General features: G+C 39.6%; 1 protein-coding gene across 15 annotated transcripts in view; it reads left to right on the top strand.

Annotated features, from left to right (window-relative positions):
* DAB1 (DAB1, reelin adaptor protein) overlaps positions 1-15,660 on the top strand; it is a 434,644-nt gene extending 418,984 nt beyond the window's left edge. For 13 of the 15 annotated variants that reach the window (XM_027648959.1, XM_027648964.1, XM_027648971.1 and 10 more), the window contains 4 exons: positions 1,812-2,360; positions 3,195-3,322; positions 4,247-4,345; positions 12,414-15,660. In XM_027648959.1, the coding sequence (XP_027504760.1) occupies positions 1,812-2,360; positions 3,195-3,322; positions 4,247-4,330 (761 nt within the window). In that variant the 3' untranslated portion in view covers positions 4,331-4,345; positions 12,414-15,660. The remainder of the gene's footprint in view (positions 1-1,811; positions 2,361-3,194; positions 3,323-4,246; positions 4,346-12,413) is intronic. The other 2 variants (XR_003528595.1, XM_027648967.1) reach the window with 2 other exon arrangements.

The raw sequence follows: 15,660 nt of genomic DNA, 5'->3' as shown, positions 1-15,660 counted from the left end.
GCTCCCCTTAGGAAAAGAAAGGAGGAGCAGGAGTGCCTTGAATCATTCAATAGTGCCTTTCTAATTGGTTAACTCCTCTGATGGCATCCGATCTCAGAAAGGTTACGGTGATGGTGAAGTGTTTGGGGATAATGTCAGATGAAAACTCTCGCTGCTGGGATGAGGTTACAGCAGGGGCAAGATAAAAGGACATTTGTAGAATCCATCGTGGCCATTTATTGAAAAAGAAATATATCTGAGCTACTGTTCCTTTCATCACTCAGTAATTTGGTCTTTCAAAGTTCAGTTTCTATTTTTTTATTTTATTTTGGGCTTTTCCCTTTACAATATTGCAACCACCCTTACATTTAGGATTATGAAACAACCTAGAAATACAGCGAAGAGGAAAAGGTACAGGAGGACTCAGGAAACACTCAAATTAGAAACAACAGTTTTAAAGCTATTAAAGATGAAAGAGAAGTTACATATTGCAAAGTATTAGCAATAAATAATGAATTTAAATGTGAAACAATGTATCTGTAAAGCACAGTACTTCTATCAGTGGAACATAATTATATTAGGTGATTTAATTTGTAAGATTTTTTATAGTAGTTTTCGTTTCGGAGTATTTTTTGTTGTTGTAAATAAAAAAACACCTGATGATATAATTCCTACACAGTCAGCCTCTTGGTAGCTTGAGAGGAGGCTTCAAGTCTGACAGGAAGCAATTATAATTTTAGTTTTAATCTTTAATTTTCTCCCCAACCAAAGGGATGTTATACTAGCCTAATACCTGAAGCAGTTTGTTGTTATTAGGTATTTAGTGCAGCAGAAGCTCAAGATGTTTTTGATGTTCTCAAGTAATTGGGTAATAACCACATGTGAGGGGTTTTAATTGGAATTCATCTGGGCTCTTTTTTTTCATTATTATTATTATGGAATTTGAGACACTTCCTTTGCTTTTCGGAGTCCAAATGGTTTGAACTGTAACTGTCAGAAGAGTCGTTCTCTTGCAAGAAGGTCACACTGTCATTAGAGAGCCCTTGAGCTGTCATATAACATATATAGAGGTGCTTCCCTGTCCCTTAGAACCAGTTTGGCAGCTGTGCCATTGGCAGGAGTTGACTGGTGTTGGTGGGTCCCTCTCCCCAACAAAGAATAAAAGTGAAAAGGATGAGGAACTGCAGCAGGCAGGAGGGAATCCTGAGCATCCTCTCCTTCCCTCTGCTTGCTCTGGCTGCTCATTTTTTAGCATCCATCCCAACCTGACTCTGTGCATCATATTCAGTCCCAGAGCTCCTTCTCCAAGGACAGGCGGAGGCGAAAGGCAGAGGGTGGGGCAGTCAGGGTTGCAAGAGCCTGTGGAACTCAGTGGTGTGGAGGAGGGTTGTGCTGGAAGGGGGTGAGTTTAGGAAGTGATTTGGGAGCTGCTGTGGTTCTGGTGAGTGGTTTGACCAAACTGGTCCTGCTTTGACGGAGCACCATGGAAGGGGGCTGCCCAGTGCCCAGCTGCTGACCAGGTCCATGCACACAGGTCTTCACAGGTGCAGGGGGTGCTCACTGAGGAAGAAGAGGAGAGGTTTTTGTTCAGATGAGAGGAAGGATTATTGCCAATACCCACCAACCTGTGGTTCTGTATACGAGTATTTGCTCAGTGATGTGAATCCAACTATATCTTTCAGTTTTCTTTTCAAGTGTGCTGAAGCTCTGGGATCACTAATGTAGCTTGCACATCTCTGATTTATTGTGCTTGTTCTGCGTGCTGTTGATAGTAGCGTTAAAATCTTTCATCTAATTTTTTCCCCCCCTCCTGCTCTCTTTATTCTTTGAAGGTTATGTTGCCATGGGAGCTGTTCTGCCCTCCTTCTGGGGACAGCAACCACTTGTTCAACAGCAGTTGGCCATGGGTGCTCAGCCTCCAGTTGCTCAGGTGATGCAGGGAGGACAGCCGATAGCGTGGGGCCAGCCCGGTATTTTTCCTCCTACTCAGCAACCGTGGCCATCTGTAGCTGGTCAGTTCCAACCAACTGCCTTCATGCCAACACAAACTGTTTTGCCTTTACAAGCAGCCATGTTTCAAGGTACCATTGCTCCTATAGCTACAGTTCCACCCACAAGTGATTCCAATAGATCGAGTCCACAGACAGACAGGCCCAGGCAGAAAATGGGAAAAGAAATGTTTAAAGATTTCCAGATGGCTCAGCCTCCACCAGTGCCATCAAGAAAACCAGATCAGCCTTCCCTCAGTTGTACCTCAGAGGCCTTCTCAAGTTACTTTAATAAAGTTGGGATGGCACAGGAAGCAGATGATTGTGATGACTTTGACATCTCTCAGTTAAATTTGACTCCTGTGACTTCCACAACACCATCTACAAATTCACGTGAGTATTCCTATGCTTTCAGCCATACCTTTCCTCAGATGTGACCGCTCCTCAAAGTACTTATTTCTGTTTTTTCATATAGTAAATTCCAACACAGATACAAACTGAGAATCTTCATGCATGTCCAGTTTATTAAATGTGTTCCAACCATAAAGGAAAATACCAGAGAGGAATTTCAGAGACCACGAAGATGAACAGCCCAGATAGCTGAAGTCTGAAATTTAGTTTCTAAGATAGTAATATGTGTTTTGTGGTAGGGCCATGCAAGCTGTTTGGCAAATGCCTATGACATTCAGACTTACAAATGGTTTCACTCATGTCCCATCCAAGCCATACTTTGCAGAAATTAGGGAATGGATATTTATTTTAATAGCTTGATGTACTGGACATGTGGGGAAATACATTGAAGAGCTGTAAAATAAAGCTTATTGTGTTCATAGCATGGAGATGGGGGATTTTGCAGGTTGCTGAAAAGAGGAGTTCATGAGACACAGATTTACCAGGAGTCAGACGGAGACCTTCTGGTTCACTTACCTGCCAGAGGGCAGGCGACTCACACATTCTTAATGTAATGTAGTGGCATCTCCCTGGCTCCTAAAGAGACAGGCCAGATGCAGCCAAACTTAATTTGGGAGTTGCCAAATGAAATCAAATACATGGAATTGATAATGACTACTGTGTTCAAATTTACCTCGTACAGCTCCTCATCAGAAAATAATTTTTGAGAGTAATAAAGTTGAAGGCTATAAAGCATGAGCAAATTCTGTGCTGCTGTGTCTTTCTGAAGAAATTAACAGAATATATTCTGTTGCTGTTACCTTAATCTTTGTTTAGCTCCAACCCCTGCACCCAGACAGAGTTCTCCATCAAAATCATCAGCATCTCATACGAGTGATCCTGCTGCAGATGACCTCTTTGAAGAGGGGTTTGAAAGCCCAAGCAAAAGTGAGGAGCCAGAGGCTGTGAGTAGCAACAAGGTTTCTAAACCCTTATTATCTGTTTTTAGCTAGAAAAGACACAAGTTAATTAAATGTTGTTTTGTAGTGTCAGAAGTAACTATTCCAGTAGGGCTGGGTGGTACTTAAGGAGGGGCTGCAGACAGAATTCACATCCTGCTTTGGGTTTGATAGCTGATAGCATGGCTTTTCCATTGATATGCACTAATATTGCATACAAGGAACCAAACTCAGAGTTCATATGTAAGGTTGTATATGTTAGTTGTATCTAATACCTTTTTTAGCATACCAGCATTCACTTACTCATAGTAAGGAAGTCTGAGGTAAAACAAAAAACATGATGAGGCTGCAAAGAAAGATGTGAGAGTCTGTGTGTTAAAATGATGGTTGATGTTGTCTTGCACATTCTTGCATCCTAGCTGTTTGCCTAGTTACATTCCTCAATGTTCTGGCCCTCAATATGTGATTTCTTTGCCTTTATGGACCAAAGCAAGAAATGTTATCCAAGCAATGACTGTAAGTCCCAAGGTGTCTTAGGGAGGTAAGAGCCTGAGTGAGCCAAAGGCAAGAGGGAGTCTGTACAACAAAACGACCCAAAGGTACAAAATAATGCAAGCTTGGACTCTCTGATTCACATGTTTTCACTGGCTTTCAAGGCTTTTTGCAGTTCTGGTTTGCCTGATCCGGTACCTTCTGAGGTCTGTGGCAGCTTCTGCCTGGGATCCAGCAGGAACTGGGGAGGTTCTTTTCTGACTGCACCAGCTATAGCAAACCATTATGGCTTGTGAGAACATATCAGGGGTGAGGTCTCACTTCCTGATTTTCATGAGATAGGATGTACTTGCTATGCCCACAGCATGAAAATAACCTCGTGTTGACTTTTCACTTTCTATTGTTGAGAAAAAAAGGTGTTATGTTCTTGTATTCTAGCCTGATGGGTCTCAGGCCTCCTCCACAAGTGATCCATTTGGTGAGCCAACTGGTGATACTATAAGTCCACAGGTCGGTAGCTAGATAGCACAGGTTGGGGTAGGTATCTGTCCTTTTTTTCTCTACACCTTGAGGTGTTCACTTATTCTCCCACCAGTGCCTACCATTGCTTTCATGGATGCATGGTTTATTTTTCCTTTTCATGTTTCCGTTTGACCTCTCCATCATCCACAGTGTATTTCTCATGCTTGGTGGTTTGCATGGCTTTTGCCATTCACTAAGTGTTGCAGCTTATGCAAATATGTGTGTTTCAGCTGCCTGCATGCTTTAAAGAAATGTAGACTTATTTTACTTTGTGTTCAAATTCTAAGGGCAAATAGGGAAACTGAGCCATTACTAACAATGTATTAGGCTTTTTTTTTATCAAATCCACTCTGGCCTTCAGTCAGATGTAACATATTAAATGGAATAAGACATCTTACCCATAGACATAACAATCATTAAATAAAATTATATAATGATACATGAATGTCTTTACCCTAAATCAATGCTATAATCAGTAGAAGAAGCACGTTTATTATCTGCTTGTAAAAAATATTGAAATGGGTTTGTATATTTTTATCTCCGACTGCAAATTAAAAACATTTGAAAATTATGATCATTCATATTAGCATTGGTATACTGATGTTTTAAAAATTACTCATCAATGTAAGTCATTTAAATTCAGACAGACGGGAAAAAAGATCTTTTCATCTTTTGTGTTACAGAACATGGTAGAAAATGTGGCTCCCAGTGAATGTTCTGTAATTTGTTTCAATACAGTAAATATGTTTTGCCAAAAAGACAGTGAAGCTACAAAGTTTTATGAGTGCTAAGCATTGTTATTCCATCCAAAGACTCTTTAGTGTTGCTATTTGAAGGATATGTTTCCTTGTCTTTTCCCTATCTGCCATTCTGTAATATTTGATATTGCCCAAATATGTGATCTGATACAGCTTCTATGCTCCAGCACACAGCTCCTGGAGCAAATAAGTAACAGTGGTAGAACCCTTTCCATTTTTGTACAGAAATTGCACTGGGTTTACTAGTGACTTACCCATCCTGAGCCAAAGTAATTTGGTTTCAACTCAGAATTAATAGTTTCATTTGGAGTCAGTTTACTTTGTGCATTAAATATGATTTAAAAAAATCTTAGAGCAACTTAGCTTTGATCCATTTGGGAAGAATAAGATTATCTCTTAATAATATGCGGTGCTTGAGAAGGCATCTCCCCCTTCTTTAGCTTCACCAATGTAATACTCAGCTCTTGGAGGGCTGAAGCAAAAGTAGCATTAAGCTTTGTGTCTCATTGAGTCTAAAACTGACAGTGTAAGGATTCAGTCAAGCTGGGATGAGCTGCTCTAGCAAGAGCATTTGATATTTATTCCAATGAGAGCTGCTTCTGCAGGTGGATGGTGCCACATAATAATTTGGCTGTGTCTTTGCTGACATAACCAGCTCTTCCAGCTTCAGACCACTCCAAGAGTTCTTTCCTAGGTCGAGAAAGAGGATTTGACTTTTATCTGAGTCCTACACTCTGGAAATCCACATACATTTGTTTATTATGGTTTATCATACTCAGGATAATTCTGAAATTCATCCTGGGGAGAGTAATGATAAAATCTCTAATTTTTTGACAGTCACAGATATAGTTAAAATCATTGCTAAACTACCATCACACACATTTACCTGCCAGGAGTTCTGGATAGAACTTGAAACAGTAGTTTAAGTCTGGTAATGCATCCTACCATGTAAGGGAGTCGAGTGAGGGACTCCTTTTGTTCTGCTTTTATGTAACACATAGCAAAATACATTCTTTTACCCATCAAGAGTATCTGGGAGCTACAAGAACAATATATTAGCAGTGATTCCATACGGGTTTTCTGTATTTTTTGTTAATCCCTGCAGAGTCTTGCATCAAATATGTATAATTCTCAGGAATTCTGGGAAATGTTAAATAATGTTACTGATTATCGTATTACAGTAATTCGTAGAAGCTTTTGGCAGGAACAGGAAGCTGAACAAAAAGAAAGCCCCTATCCAGTGAAGTTTCACTAATATCATTGTGGCTCTGTGCAGAGCCATTCAGCAGCAGTCCGTAGGAAATCCACTTGCTAAAGCCAGCCCATCGAATTCTGAAGCCTGGTATCATCAGAGCAATGGGAAGTCTAATCTCCATGGAAAATTATCAATTCAGGACTTACTACTGAGTTGTGTATTGAGCTCTGCATTTGGAGAGAAACTTAATGGGGAGAAACATGTAGTACAAAAGAATCACAGTCTGCATAAAAGCCACTTTTGTGGCTTAGATGGGAGATTACTTCACTCTTTGGAACATGGTTCTTACCTCAGGAACAGCACAGTAACAACTCGACTGAATTGACCTCTCAGGAGCACAGCATAGTATTGTGTGCAAAAATTTCAAATATATCTGTTCCCAGCATCTCTGAAATCAGCCCATACAGTATCTTCACTTATCTCGATGTAGTCAGAATACTCACCTGCCTAACTTTTTGCACCCTGGTCTTTCAAGGTACCACAGCAATTTGATGTCTTGATTCTTTCTGATACTTTATATTATCATTTAGTTACTATCTTCTTTTCTCTATTTTTCCTCTCTTCCTTTTGCAATCTTCAACTTCAGCTCTCAAAATCCTCATCCTACCAGTAGCTGTTCTATAAGTCACTCTTCCACAAATAGCTGTGAATTCTTAGTAGGTACATGTGACACTTTATGGATATATTACATTTTTGTCCCTCTATGGTTGAAGATAAGAAGCAGAGAAGCCTAACTTTCACAGGTGAAATAAGATCAACTCTTTGCAGGGCTGTTTATAGCAAGATTTGTATTTGCTTGTTTTCCCTTTGTTTGTGCACCACATTGAGGTTGGATAGTCTTTTTCCAGAAGGGGTGAAGAGAACACTGAATCAGATGACTGCCATCTTCAGCTGATTTGTGTTTTATCCCTACTGCTGTCTTTAGATTGTGTGTGGGATAACTATGATGAAAGGAGAGAGAGGGAAAGAACTGGTTTTAACTGCAAGTCTACCTAATGTGTTAAACATTTCTTATTGTTGACATTTTACATTAAAGCAAGAAGTTTGAACAGAGGAACAAATGCAGCTCTAGTGAGATGCTGCCCGGTTCAAAACTTGCACTGGCAATCATTCATGAGAGATTCTCAAGAAACCTTCAAAACATTTGTGGCTAAAGCATATCTTCCTGAAAAAATTGTTTAGTTCTTCTGTGAAATGTGTGCAGACAATTATAAGCCCTCAAAATATGTCACACCCTTCACAATGCTATCAGCACTGTCAGGAGAGCAACAGTTCATTAGAATATTTGTCTATCAGCTTTTGGTGGTGCTTCAGTGGCCTGCTGCCATCATCCATCTTTGAGCAAATGCCATTCTTAGTGATAAATGTTCCTAATAATCTTAGTCAGCTCCAGGATGGACTGCTATAATTCTTTATTTGGGCTGGTTTTAGGAAGCTGAGAGAAAACAGAAAATTATGGACAAAGCACTGGCTTATCTGGGAGCATAGTGATCTTCAGGAGGGCATATCAAGCTGATTCTTCATCCTCCTCTTCCTTCTGCCCCTTTTCTATTGCACCAGGATTTGGAATGGGCTCCACATATTAAAGGCTATATTTGCAAGACCTCTTCCTATCATTCACCTGGCTCAGTAGGAACTGTATAGAGTCCAACAAGAAATTCATAATGGTTATATGTGACCTGTTCTTGGTAGGCTCTAGAACTGTCATTCTCAAACTGAAGACACAGCACTGAGCAGGGCTGTGCTCCTGAGAGAAGTAGCGTTGTGTCTTTGGAAAGGGATCACAGTTTGGGAAGTATTGTTTCTTTCCAGAGAAATCCTAAAATTGACATTTCAAGTCTCATACTCGTTGTATGAGACTCGTTGTATGGTTGTTCATCATCATATTTCCCAGGGAATCTGAAGGGCCACGAGCAGAGAAATTCAGGCTGTTTTGTGAATGGGGGCATCCTACAGATTTGCCTCCATCTCCACTGCTACAATCCTCTCCAAGTTGTTAGTTTTCATGTGACCAGCTTATACACAGGCTTCTCACTTCTTCCAGTGTTATCAAGCCCACCTGAAGTAGCCATGTGCCCTTCCATTCCTCCAGCTTTTTCCTCCAAACAAGAGAAATCATACTGTGTAGCTTGTGTAGAGCCACAGTCCTTGCTGACTGGCATCCCAGCAGTTCAATTTGGGGATGAGCTCTTCTCACTTTATCTGTAATGAGGTCATTTAAAAGTTCCCTGTCTTCTGCACAACTGATTTTAAAAATCTACTTGTGATATTTTAGTATCTTTGAGACTTCTGAACAACTGGAACTGGCCATTAGGTTCAAAAGTTTTGAAGGAGAATTGGCAGATATGCAGATGGGAAGTATAATTGTGTAGCTACTGTTTTGTTAGGAAAAGAGCCCAGAAATAATCACCGTGTTTCATGGCTGCAGTTCAGTTTTATACTGGGACCAAGATGGAGCGGGTTCATATTTCTGAGTAGTTCTCATTACTTTTTCTTTTTGTGGATGTACAGCATCCATCTTGGTACTAAAATGACAGAAACTTTTAAAATTATAATAATTAAACTGGATATTTGAAACTAGGAAATATTCCTAGGTAGGCTTATAATAAGAATAGAGGCATTCTCCAGTCATAATCCTGAACTAGAAGGTTGGTATATTTATGCTGCTAATAGAGGTTAGCTGTAAGAAAACCGCTAAATATTAAAAATTATTAATTAATAATAAGTAATAAATAAAAACTGGCTGTTAATGGGCCAATAGGAATGACCTGTCTTATCATCAAAAATCTTTAATTTGAACCCCGCTTGCCAACTTTACTATGTCCTATTTTGCTGAGTCAGCATGCAATAAACAGTGAAGACGCATCACACTCCCACCCCCTTCACTTGCATCCCCAGCACAAGATGCTCATTTTGTCTGGCTCTCCAGCACTCTTATTTCATGAAACTCTTATCATTTGAGCCTGCCCTTTCTGATCAGTCAGCCAGGAGTAAAACTGGCACTGAGAATCTGTTGTAAAGGGCAAGGAAATCTATGCAGGCCTCACCTCTTCAATTGAGTACATCTTGCCTGAAGCTCTGCACGTAGCAGGGTGTCTCAAAGTGATGAAAGGGCTGCCACGGTAAAAATAGTCTCTTCCTAACCCAGTCCCGTGTTATGTTTTGTGAGTGAGTTCACCTCTGCAAGCCTAAGTAGGTTCTGAGTCTTTCAGGAGATGTTCTCCAGTGATTAGTTCTGCTGGGGAGCAGATGTTAATATCTTTAAATTGGATGCAAATTTACTTCTAGTATTTACATAATGTTATTCAAAAGCATTAGCGACCTTGTTGCCTCATGCAGTAGTGTGGTACACCAGAAATACTTACAGTTTGTTGCAGTCTTGTCCCCCTTAAAATAAGAATAAACTGATTTGCAGCATGAACTATCTCTAGAATATAGCAGCAAAAAAAAAAGGGTGCTTCCAGTTGTCCTCTTGGTTTCTCCCTGTAGATTGATGAAAGCACATCACCAGTGCTTCTGGGCCGGTTCAGAAAGGAAAACACTTTGAGATTCAAGGGGGTTATGTGAATTAGCGGCTTTGTTTGCTGTATTATTTGTTTGTCTCTTTTTGTTCTGACAAAGACCAGTTCTTTCCTTTCTTTCCCTCCGAGTCTGTTCCTAATGCAGTGGTAGAAGTAGAAAGCAGAAAACATTGCTGAGATGGTTCTGATACTGTGAAAAGAGTTATGCTCACCTGCCTTTTCATAACAAGCCTGTGACTTTTGCATGGAGTGTGTACAAAAAGGGGGTGTATTTCTGATTTCAAGACCCTCCAAAACAGTACCCAGCACTGTGAGAGAAACTACTCATGAAGTCAACAGCACTCAACTCTCCTTTTGCCTCTTTTCTGTCCCTTTCTGCTCTCTTTTACCCTTTTGAGTACCCGTGTCAATACTTTACATATGCCATTTGCAGAATTGGGCTTCAGGCATGATGTGCTGCTTGAATTAGCTCAAAATAATATTAGAAAACAAATCTCAGACATTGACACAAAAACTTTGGCTGGGAAGACTGCACACAATTACTGCAATTAATTTCTCATTAAGGCATCTGAAGGGGGAAATCAACTGAAAGGAAGACATAAGAACACACTTTTCATGCAAAATGCCCTGGTCTAAATGTAAAGGCTGCCTCATGTGCAATGTAAAGTGCTGATGACCGATGATGAGCTCCTCCTCCTCTTCCAAGAGTGTCAAGTTCAGTGGCACCTTAGGACACTTGTTACTTAAGCACATCTGCATATCTTAAGGATATTTGAGGACAGCTCTAACAAGCAGGCTTGACATTTTGAAAAGCTTTTTTTCCCTGAAGGCATTTGGAAAACTGACATCTTTTGTTCCAAAGGGGTGTTCTCCCTCCCTCTCCTTTTCTTCTCCTCCTTCTTTTCACTTCGCTTTGCAATCACCTCAGGTTCAGCAACTGCCTGAAGAATGGCCTGGTGTGTGTCAGGTTCACACATTAATTAGTACAGATTTTCTCTGAACTAGCTGTGATAGATCATTCTGGCAGCTTCATGTCTGTGGTACGTGAAAATTGGCACAGGTAGACTTAACACACAGTATGTGAAATGCAGTTATTTACTCTCAGTCATCTCTTCTGATTGCCTTCGGTTTTTCAAGGTCACAAAATATATTTGCTTCTTGCTCAGGATAATTTCAGAAGCCTTTATTTAATCATTCCAGAGGATTTCTCTCATCCTCTCATAATACTTGTAGTGTACTCAAGGGCTTCACGTAGGTAGGAGATGGGGAAACAGGGTCCCTGCACGGTCCAGAAATGTAGTAATTTCAGAGAATAAGAGACAACTTTTCTTGGCATGGAGGAAACAGGTCATATTTTGGATTTGTTGTGTTTGCTCCTCATTCAACACAAGCTGCACAGTGAAGCAGGAGAGGGCACTGGGACAGGACACTGGCCAGGTACCCTGGCCACAGAGTACATACAGCCCTATGAATCCCCCTTTGGGCTGTTTTTCCCATCCTCAGCATTTGTATAAGCAGTGATTAAATTCCTGTGCCATCCCCTGGCAGACATGTCTCTGCTCCGCAGTGCCCAGTGATTTGCCAGCCTTCAGAGGTTTTTTTGCTCCTGCTAATGCTGCTGTAACATGAGTTGATTCTAACTTGGTTAAATTCAATGTCGTGGTGTGGTATTTGAATATTTATCAAGCTGTGGAGAGTTAATGCAGTATGGCATTAATTAGCCTTTCTGCCTGTCTTGTTCTTTTTTTAGATGTCATTCTTAGTTTAATAAATTACTTTCTGGAAATGAAGTAGAATGGATTCCAGGGTCCATGGGTGATTTGCTTCCCACCGCAGCCAAGATGAACATAGTATTAAGCACAGGGTGTCAGCTATGAAGCAACGCTGAAGAACATGGCAGCTTTTCCCCCTCCCCATCCAGGAAATTCCCCAGAAAGTATCCATTAACAAATTGACACACTGTCCTCCTGGCTTTAATGATTGTACTAATAGTTCTACAGACTCCTAATCAAACTGAGCTGGGTTAGTGTTCCTCGTTCTTCACAGGCAACTCATGTTGTTATTTTAAATCCCATCACAGCTTCATTAGCTCAGTTTTCCGCAGCGGTTTCTGTTTGCAAGTGGTTTTCTCCCTGAGTTGTGTAAAACCCACAGGTTTGTTCTGCTGTTGTGCTGCTGGGGGGGTGTCTTAGCCTGGGACGAGTAACACCCTTTTACGCTGGCTACACTTTTGATCTCTAAACTTCCAAGCATCCAGTCAGATAAATTATCATTTAATTTCTTCATATGTCTATGCCCAGCAGTGAAAATCAGTGCATGGCCAGTGCTGGAAGAGGAAATTAATAGTAAGCATTCATTTTCTGAAATAATGTCCTGTTTTCTTCGTAATTTATCCTGAGTACTCTGATCACTCAAGGCAGCACAGAAAGCAAACACTTTCTTTGGGTTTTGACTGACAAAGTGTTGCTGTTCTCAAGCAGATGTTCTTAAAATGTTCTAAAAATGCTGTCTGGAGACATCTCCACTTATTTTATTTTTGTTATCCCCAGGAAGCAGAACCTCTCTACGCCCAGATTAACAGACCTAAGAAATAGCATTGTTACAGGCTTGTGGTGCTCCAAGACTCAAACGAAACCCAACAACCTGGCAGGCCTTTGGCTTTCATGCTTTTTTCCAATTGATTTTGTCTGACAAGGAGAGAGATTGCCCTTCTGGACTGGCTCTTCAAGTGTTCCTGATGTGTTTTTTTTTTTTGGCAACCAATGGCAGATTCCTATGGCAGCACAAAATAAAAACTCTCCCTGCTTATCATACCATGAGTCCAGCCCTGTCCCCACAAGTGGTGGGTATCCAGACTAGGAAATCTTACTCCTCGGTCTTCTTTTAAAGATTCGTTGTCTTCTGTGTGCCACATATTGAGTAATAGACATTTCTTTTTCTTTTGAGCAAAAAACAGAGTCTGTATGTAGCAGTGGCATTATCATTCAACAGCCTTTGGGGCACAAGTCGGCACTTTTTATGTCACGGTGACATGTTTTTCATCATCATTTACATCAGGCTGATCCTGACCATTTTTTTTCCCTATGTAGACATATTTAAATAACAACAACAAAAAATACTGGTGGTGTCAATTTTTTTTTATTTTATTTTATTTCTTATTCTGTAGTTTTGTATGAGTGACAGATCTAACTGCAGAACGCCTCCTGCGGAAATGATTCCCAACTTGAAACCACAGAATGAAACTTGGTTGTTTATCCATCCTGACTGAAATGTTGCCAAATGGACCTTTAAGTTCTAGCACATCATGAGGAAGAAATGCTGCTTTCTGTTGGAATACTCATGTTGTGGGCAGAGAAAGGACCTGGAGTCCCACTGAGGAAAGACAAAAGAGTCAGTATTTCCTAGGAAACTCTAAACAAAGTACAGAAAAGGAATATTTTTATTTCTTCAGTATCTTGCTGCTGTAATGCTATGCAGACAAGTGTTTTCTTCTCTGTGTGCCATTTTTGATGAAAAAAAATCATTTGCCAAATAATACTGGTATGCTTCTGGTTTAAGAGTTTGGCTGAAGCGGACTTTATAAATGGGACAAGGACAGCATGGATTTTGGAATAACAAACTGATTCTGTGATCAAATTGTTCATCTTTATCACTTTTTGTACATCAGAAAAATCAAATGGGATTTTTATTTTATAACTTGAAAAAAAAATCTTACTGTTAAACTCTTTAAATGTTTAAGGGGAAATGGCTTTAAGGAGTTCGAATGAAAATTGCCAGTTTTTTTGTAAATATAAATGTTATGAAAATTCTTTTACTAATGCCATTACACAGTAGAGAAGGTAGCAAGTTGCAGTGCTTGGGAGGGGTGGCAAACCCAATTTGTGGTTCTCACATCACATATGTTTTTTCACATGCTTACAATAATGGGCTGAAGCTCAAGTGCATTTGCCAAAAGCAGTCAGCTTGTCAGCGACTAGTAAAATTAATGGGAACACTTGATTTTATGGTCTAGCGTTATCACACGGACATATTCCACTTACAAGAGCTCACATGTCATAGACATTCCTTTGAACCTCTGCATAGAAGTCATCAAACTGTTTACACGCAGAACAAAAGAATTTAAAACTTCCTTTTTTTACATTTATGAAGCAAAAGTGCAGTGTTTGGGTTCATATGTTTAGCACATGATTTTCATAAAGAATCTATATATTTTTGCCCTACAGAGAATTGTTATACAGGTCAAATGTGTTTTCCTGATGTTCCTATGCAGTTACAGTATATTGAATTTAGTGGTTTAACACTAAAAAGACAAAAAAAGAAGAAAAAAATGAAAAAAAAAGAAAAAATAGAAAAAGGAAAAAAGCTTAAAGAAATCAAATTATTAATCAGTTTTTAGGGTTATTGTGCAGATTTTGATTTTAAATTGACACATTAGGATTTACATTTTTTGTCATGATTAAAATAGGCCTGGAGTTATAAATGTTTTACTTTCTTTCATCTCTGTTATAAGCTAAAAATGGTTTAGAAGACAGAATAACTGGGGTGGCAACTGTTGGTATGTGCAAAAAAAATCTCACAACATGATTCCAGTCTTTTATTTTGAATTAGAGAAATTAGAGAAATGTGTGTTACCGAATGTATGTGAGTGAAAAATTAGCTGTGAATAGACCTAATGAACCTGCAGAGAAGAGAACTTTTATCCTCATTCACGGTCATCTGATTGCTTCTTCCTTAGTCATGTGCGAACAGCTTTGTAGCAAATCTTATTTTCCCACCTGAAGAAAGATCAAGTTTTCTAACTGGAAAAGATATTTAAAATTTGGCAGATTGAGTGTTTCAGGATTAAAAGCAGAGGTAAAAGTGTTTTGAAAGGACATTTCTGTAAGAATATTTTCATAATTTGCACAGTGGTGCTACTTTCTTCCTCAGTGGTTTTTTTTGGGTTTTGTCCTACACGTGGAACCTCAAAGACAGTTTTGGTTCATCATAGACATTTGAGGTTTAGTGTTGTCAGTGCATTTCCAATTATGGGGTAAAACGTTGAAGGAAGAGATTTATGTCTCAGAGGATCCATTGACATCATATTTATAGGAAGCGGATCATTAACGAATAGGTGCCGAGGGAATGAGGCTGGAATTTTAGAGTCTCCTGAGAGACGGCTGGACCATCACCACGGACCTTTGTCTTACCTTTACCTATGCTCATAAATAAAAAACAGTTCCAAGTTGTCTTGTCATATGATCGTCCTTGTCATGGTTGAGATGCTGAGTCGAGAGGGCTGGAGGGCCTCTGCACTGTACCAGTATTGTAGATAACTGAAATATCCAGCTTGTGCAATTGTTTAATCCCTCATCCTTCACTAGCACTAAATTCGTCACTTTAAATTTAAAAACCAGGGAATCCCACCAGCCATCCTGTAATCATCCCCCATAGGTTCTTGATCTTTACCTGTCATGAAAAGATATTTTGATAGATCGTAGTCATCCAAGTGTCTGATGAAACCTTTCATCTAATAACGTACTGGGCACCTTCTTTGCAAAGATGTTTACTCCGTGGTTTTCATTCATTTTTATTTCTGCATTCTGACACTTATTTTTTTAATAAAGATGAGAAAGATAAAATGACTGTTGCAGTACATTTCTAAACCTACTTTAACTTTACCTCAGATAATGACCATTTGTTAACATATACAGACACATTATTTTTAACTTTATGTATAACGCATTCAACAACAATGAAAGAAACCAACAAATTTTTAGAAATTTTCCATTAATTTCTGTAACACACCATGTAATA

Source organism: Corapipo altera, unplaced genomic scaffold (assembly GCF_003945725.1).
Source record: "Corapipo altera isolate COAL_440 unplaced genomic scaffold, ASM394572v1 112, whole genome shotgun sequence".
Lineage (NCBI taxonomy): Eukaryota > Metazoa > Chordata > Aves > Passeriformes > Pipridae > Corapipo > Corapipo altera.
Note: the sequence above shows the minus strand (reverse complement) of the source record. Positions and strands in the feature narration are given on the sequence as shown.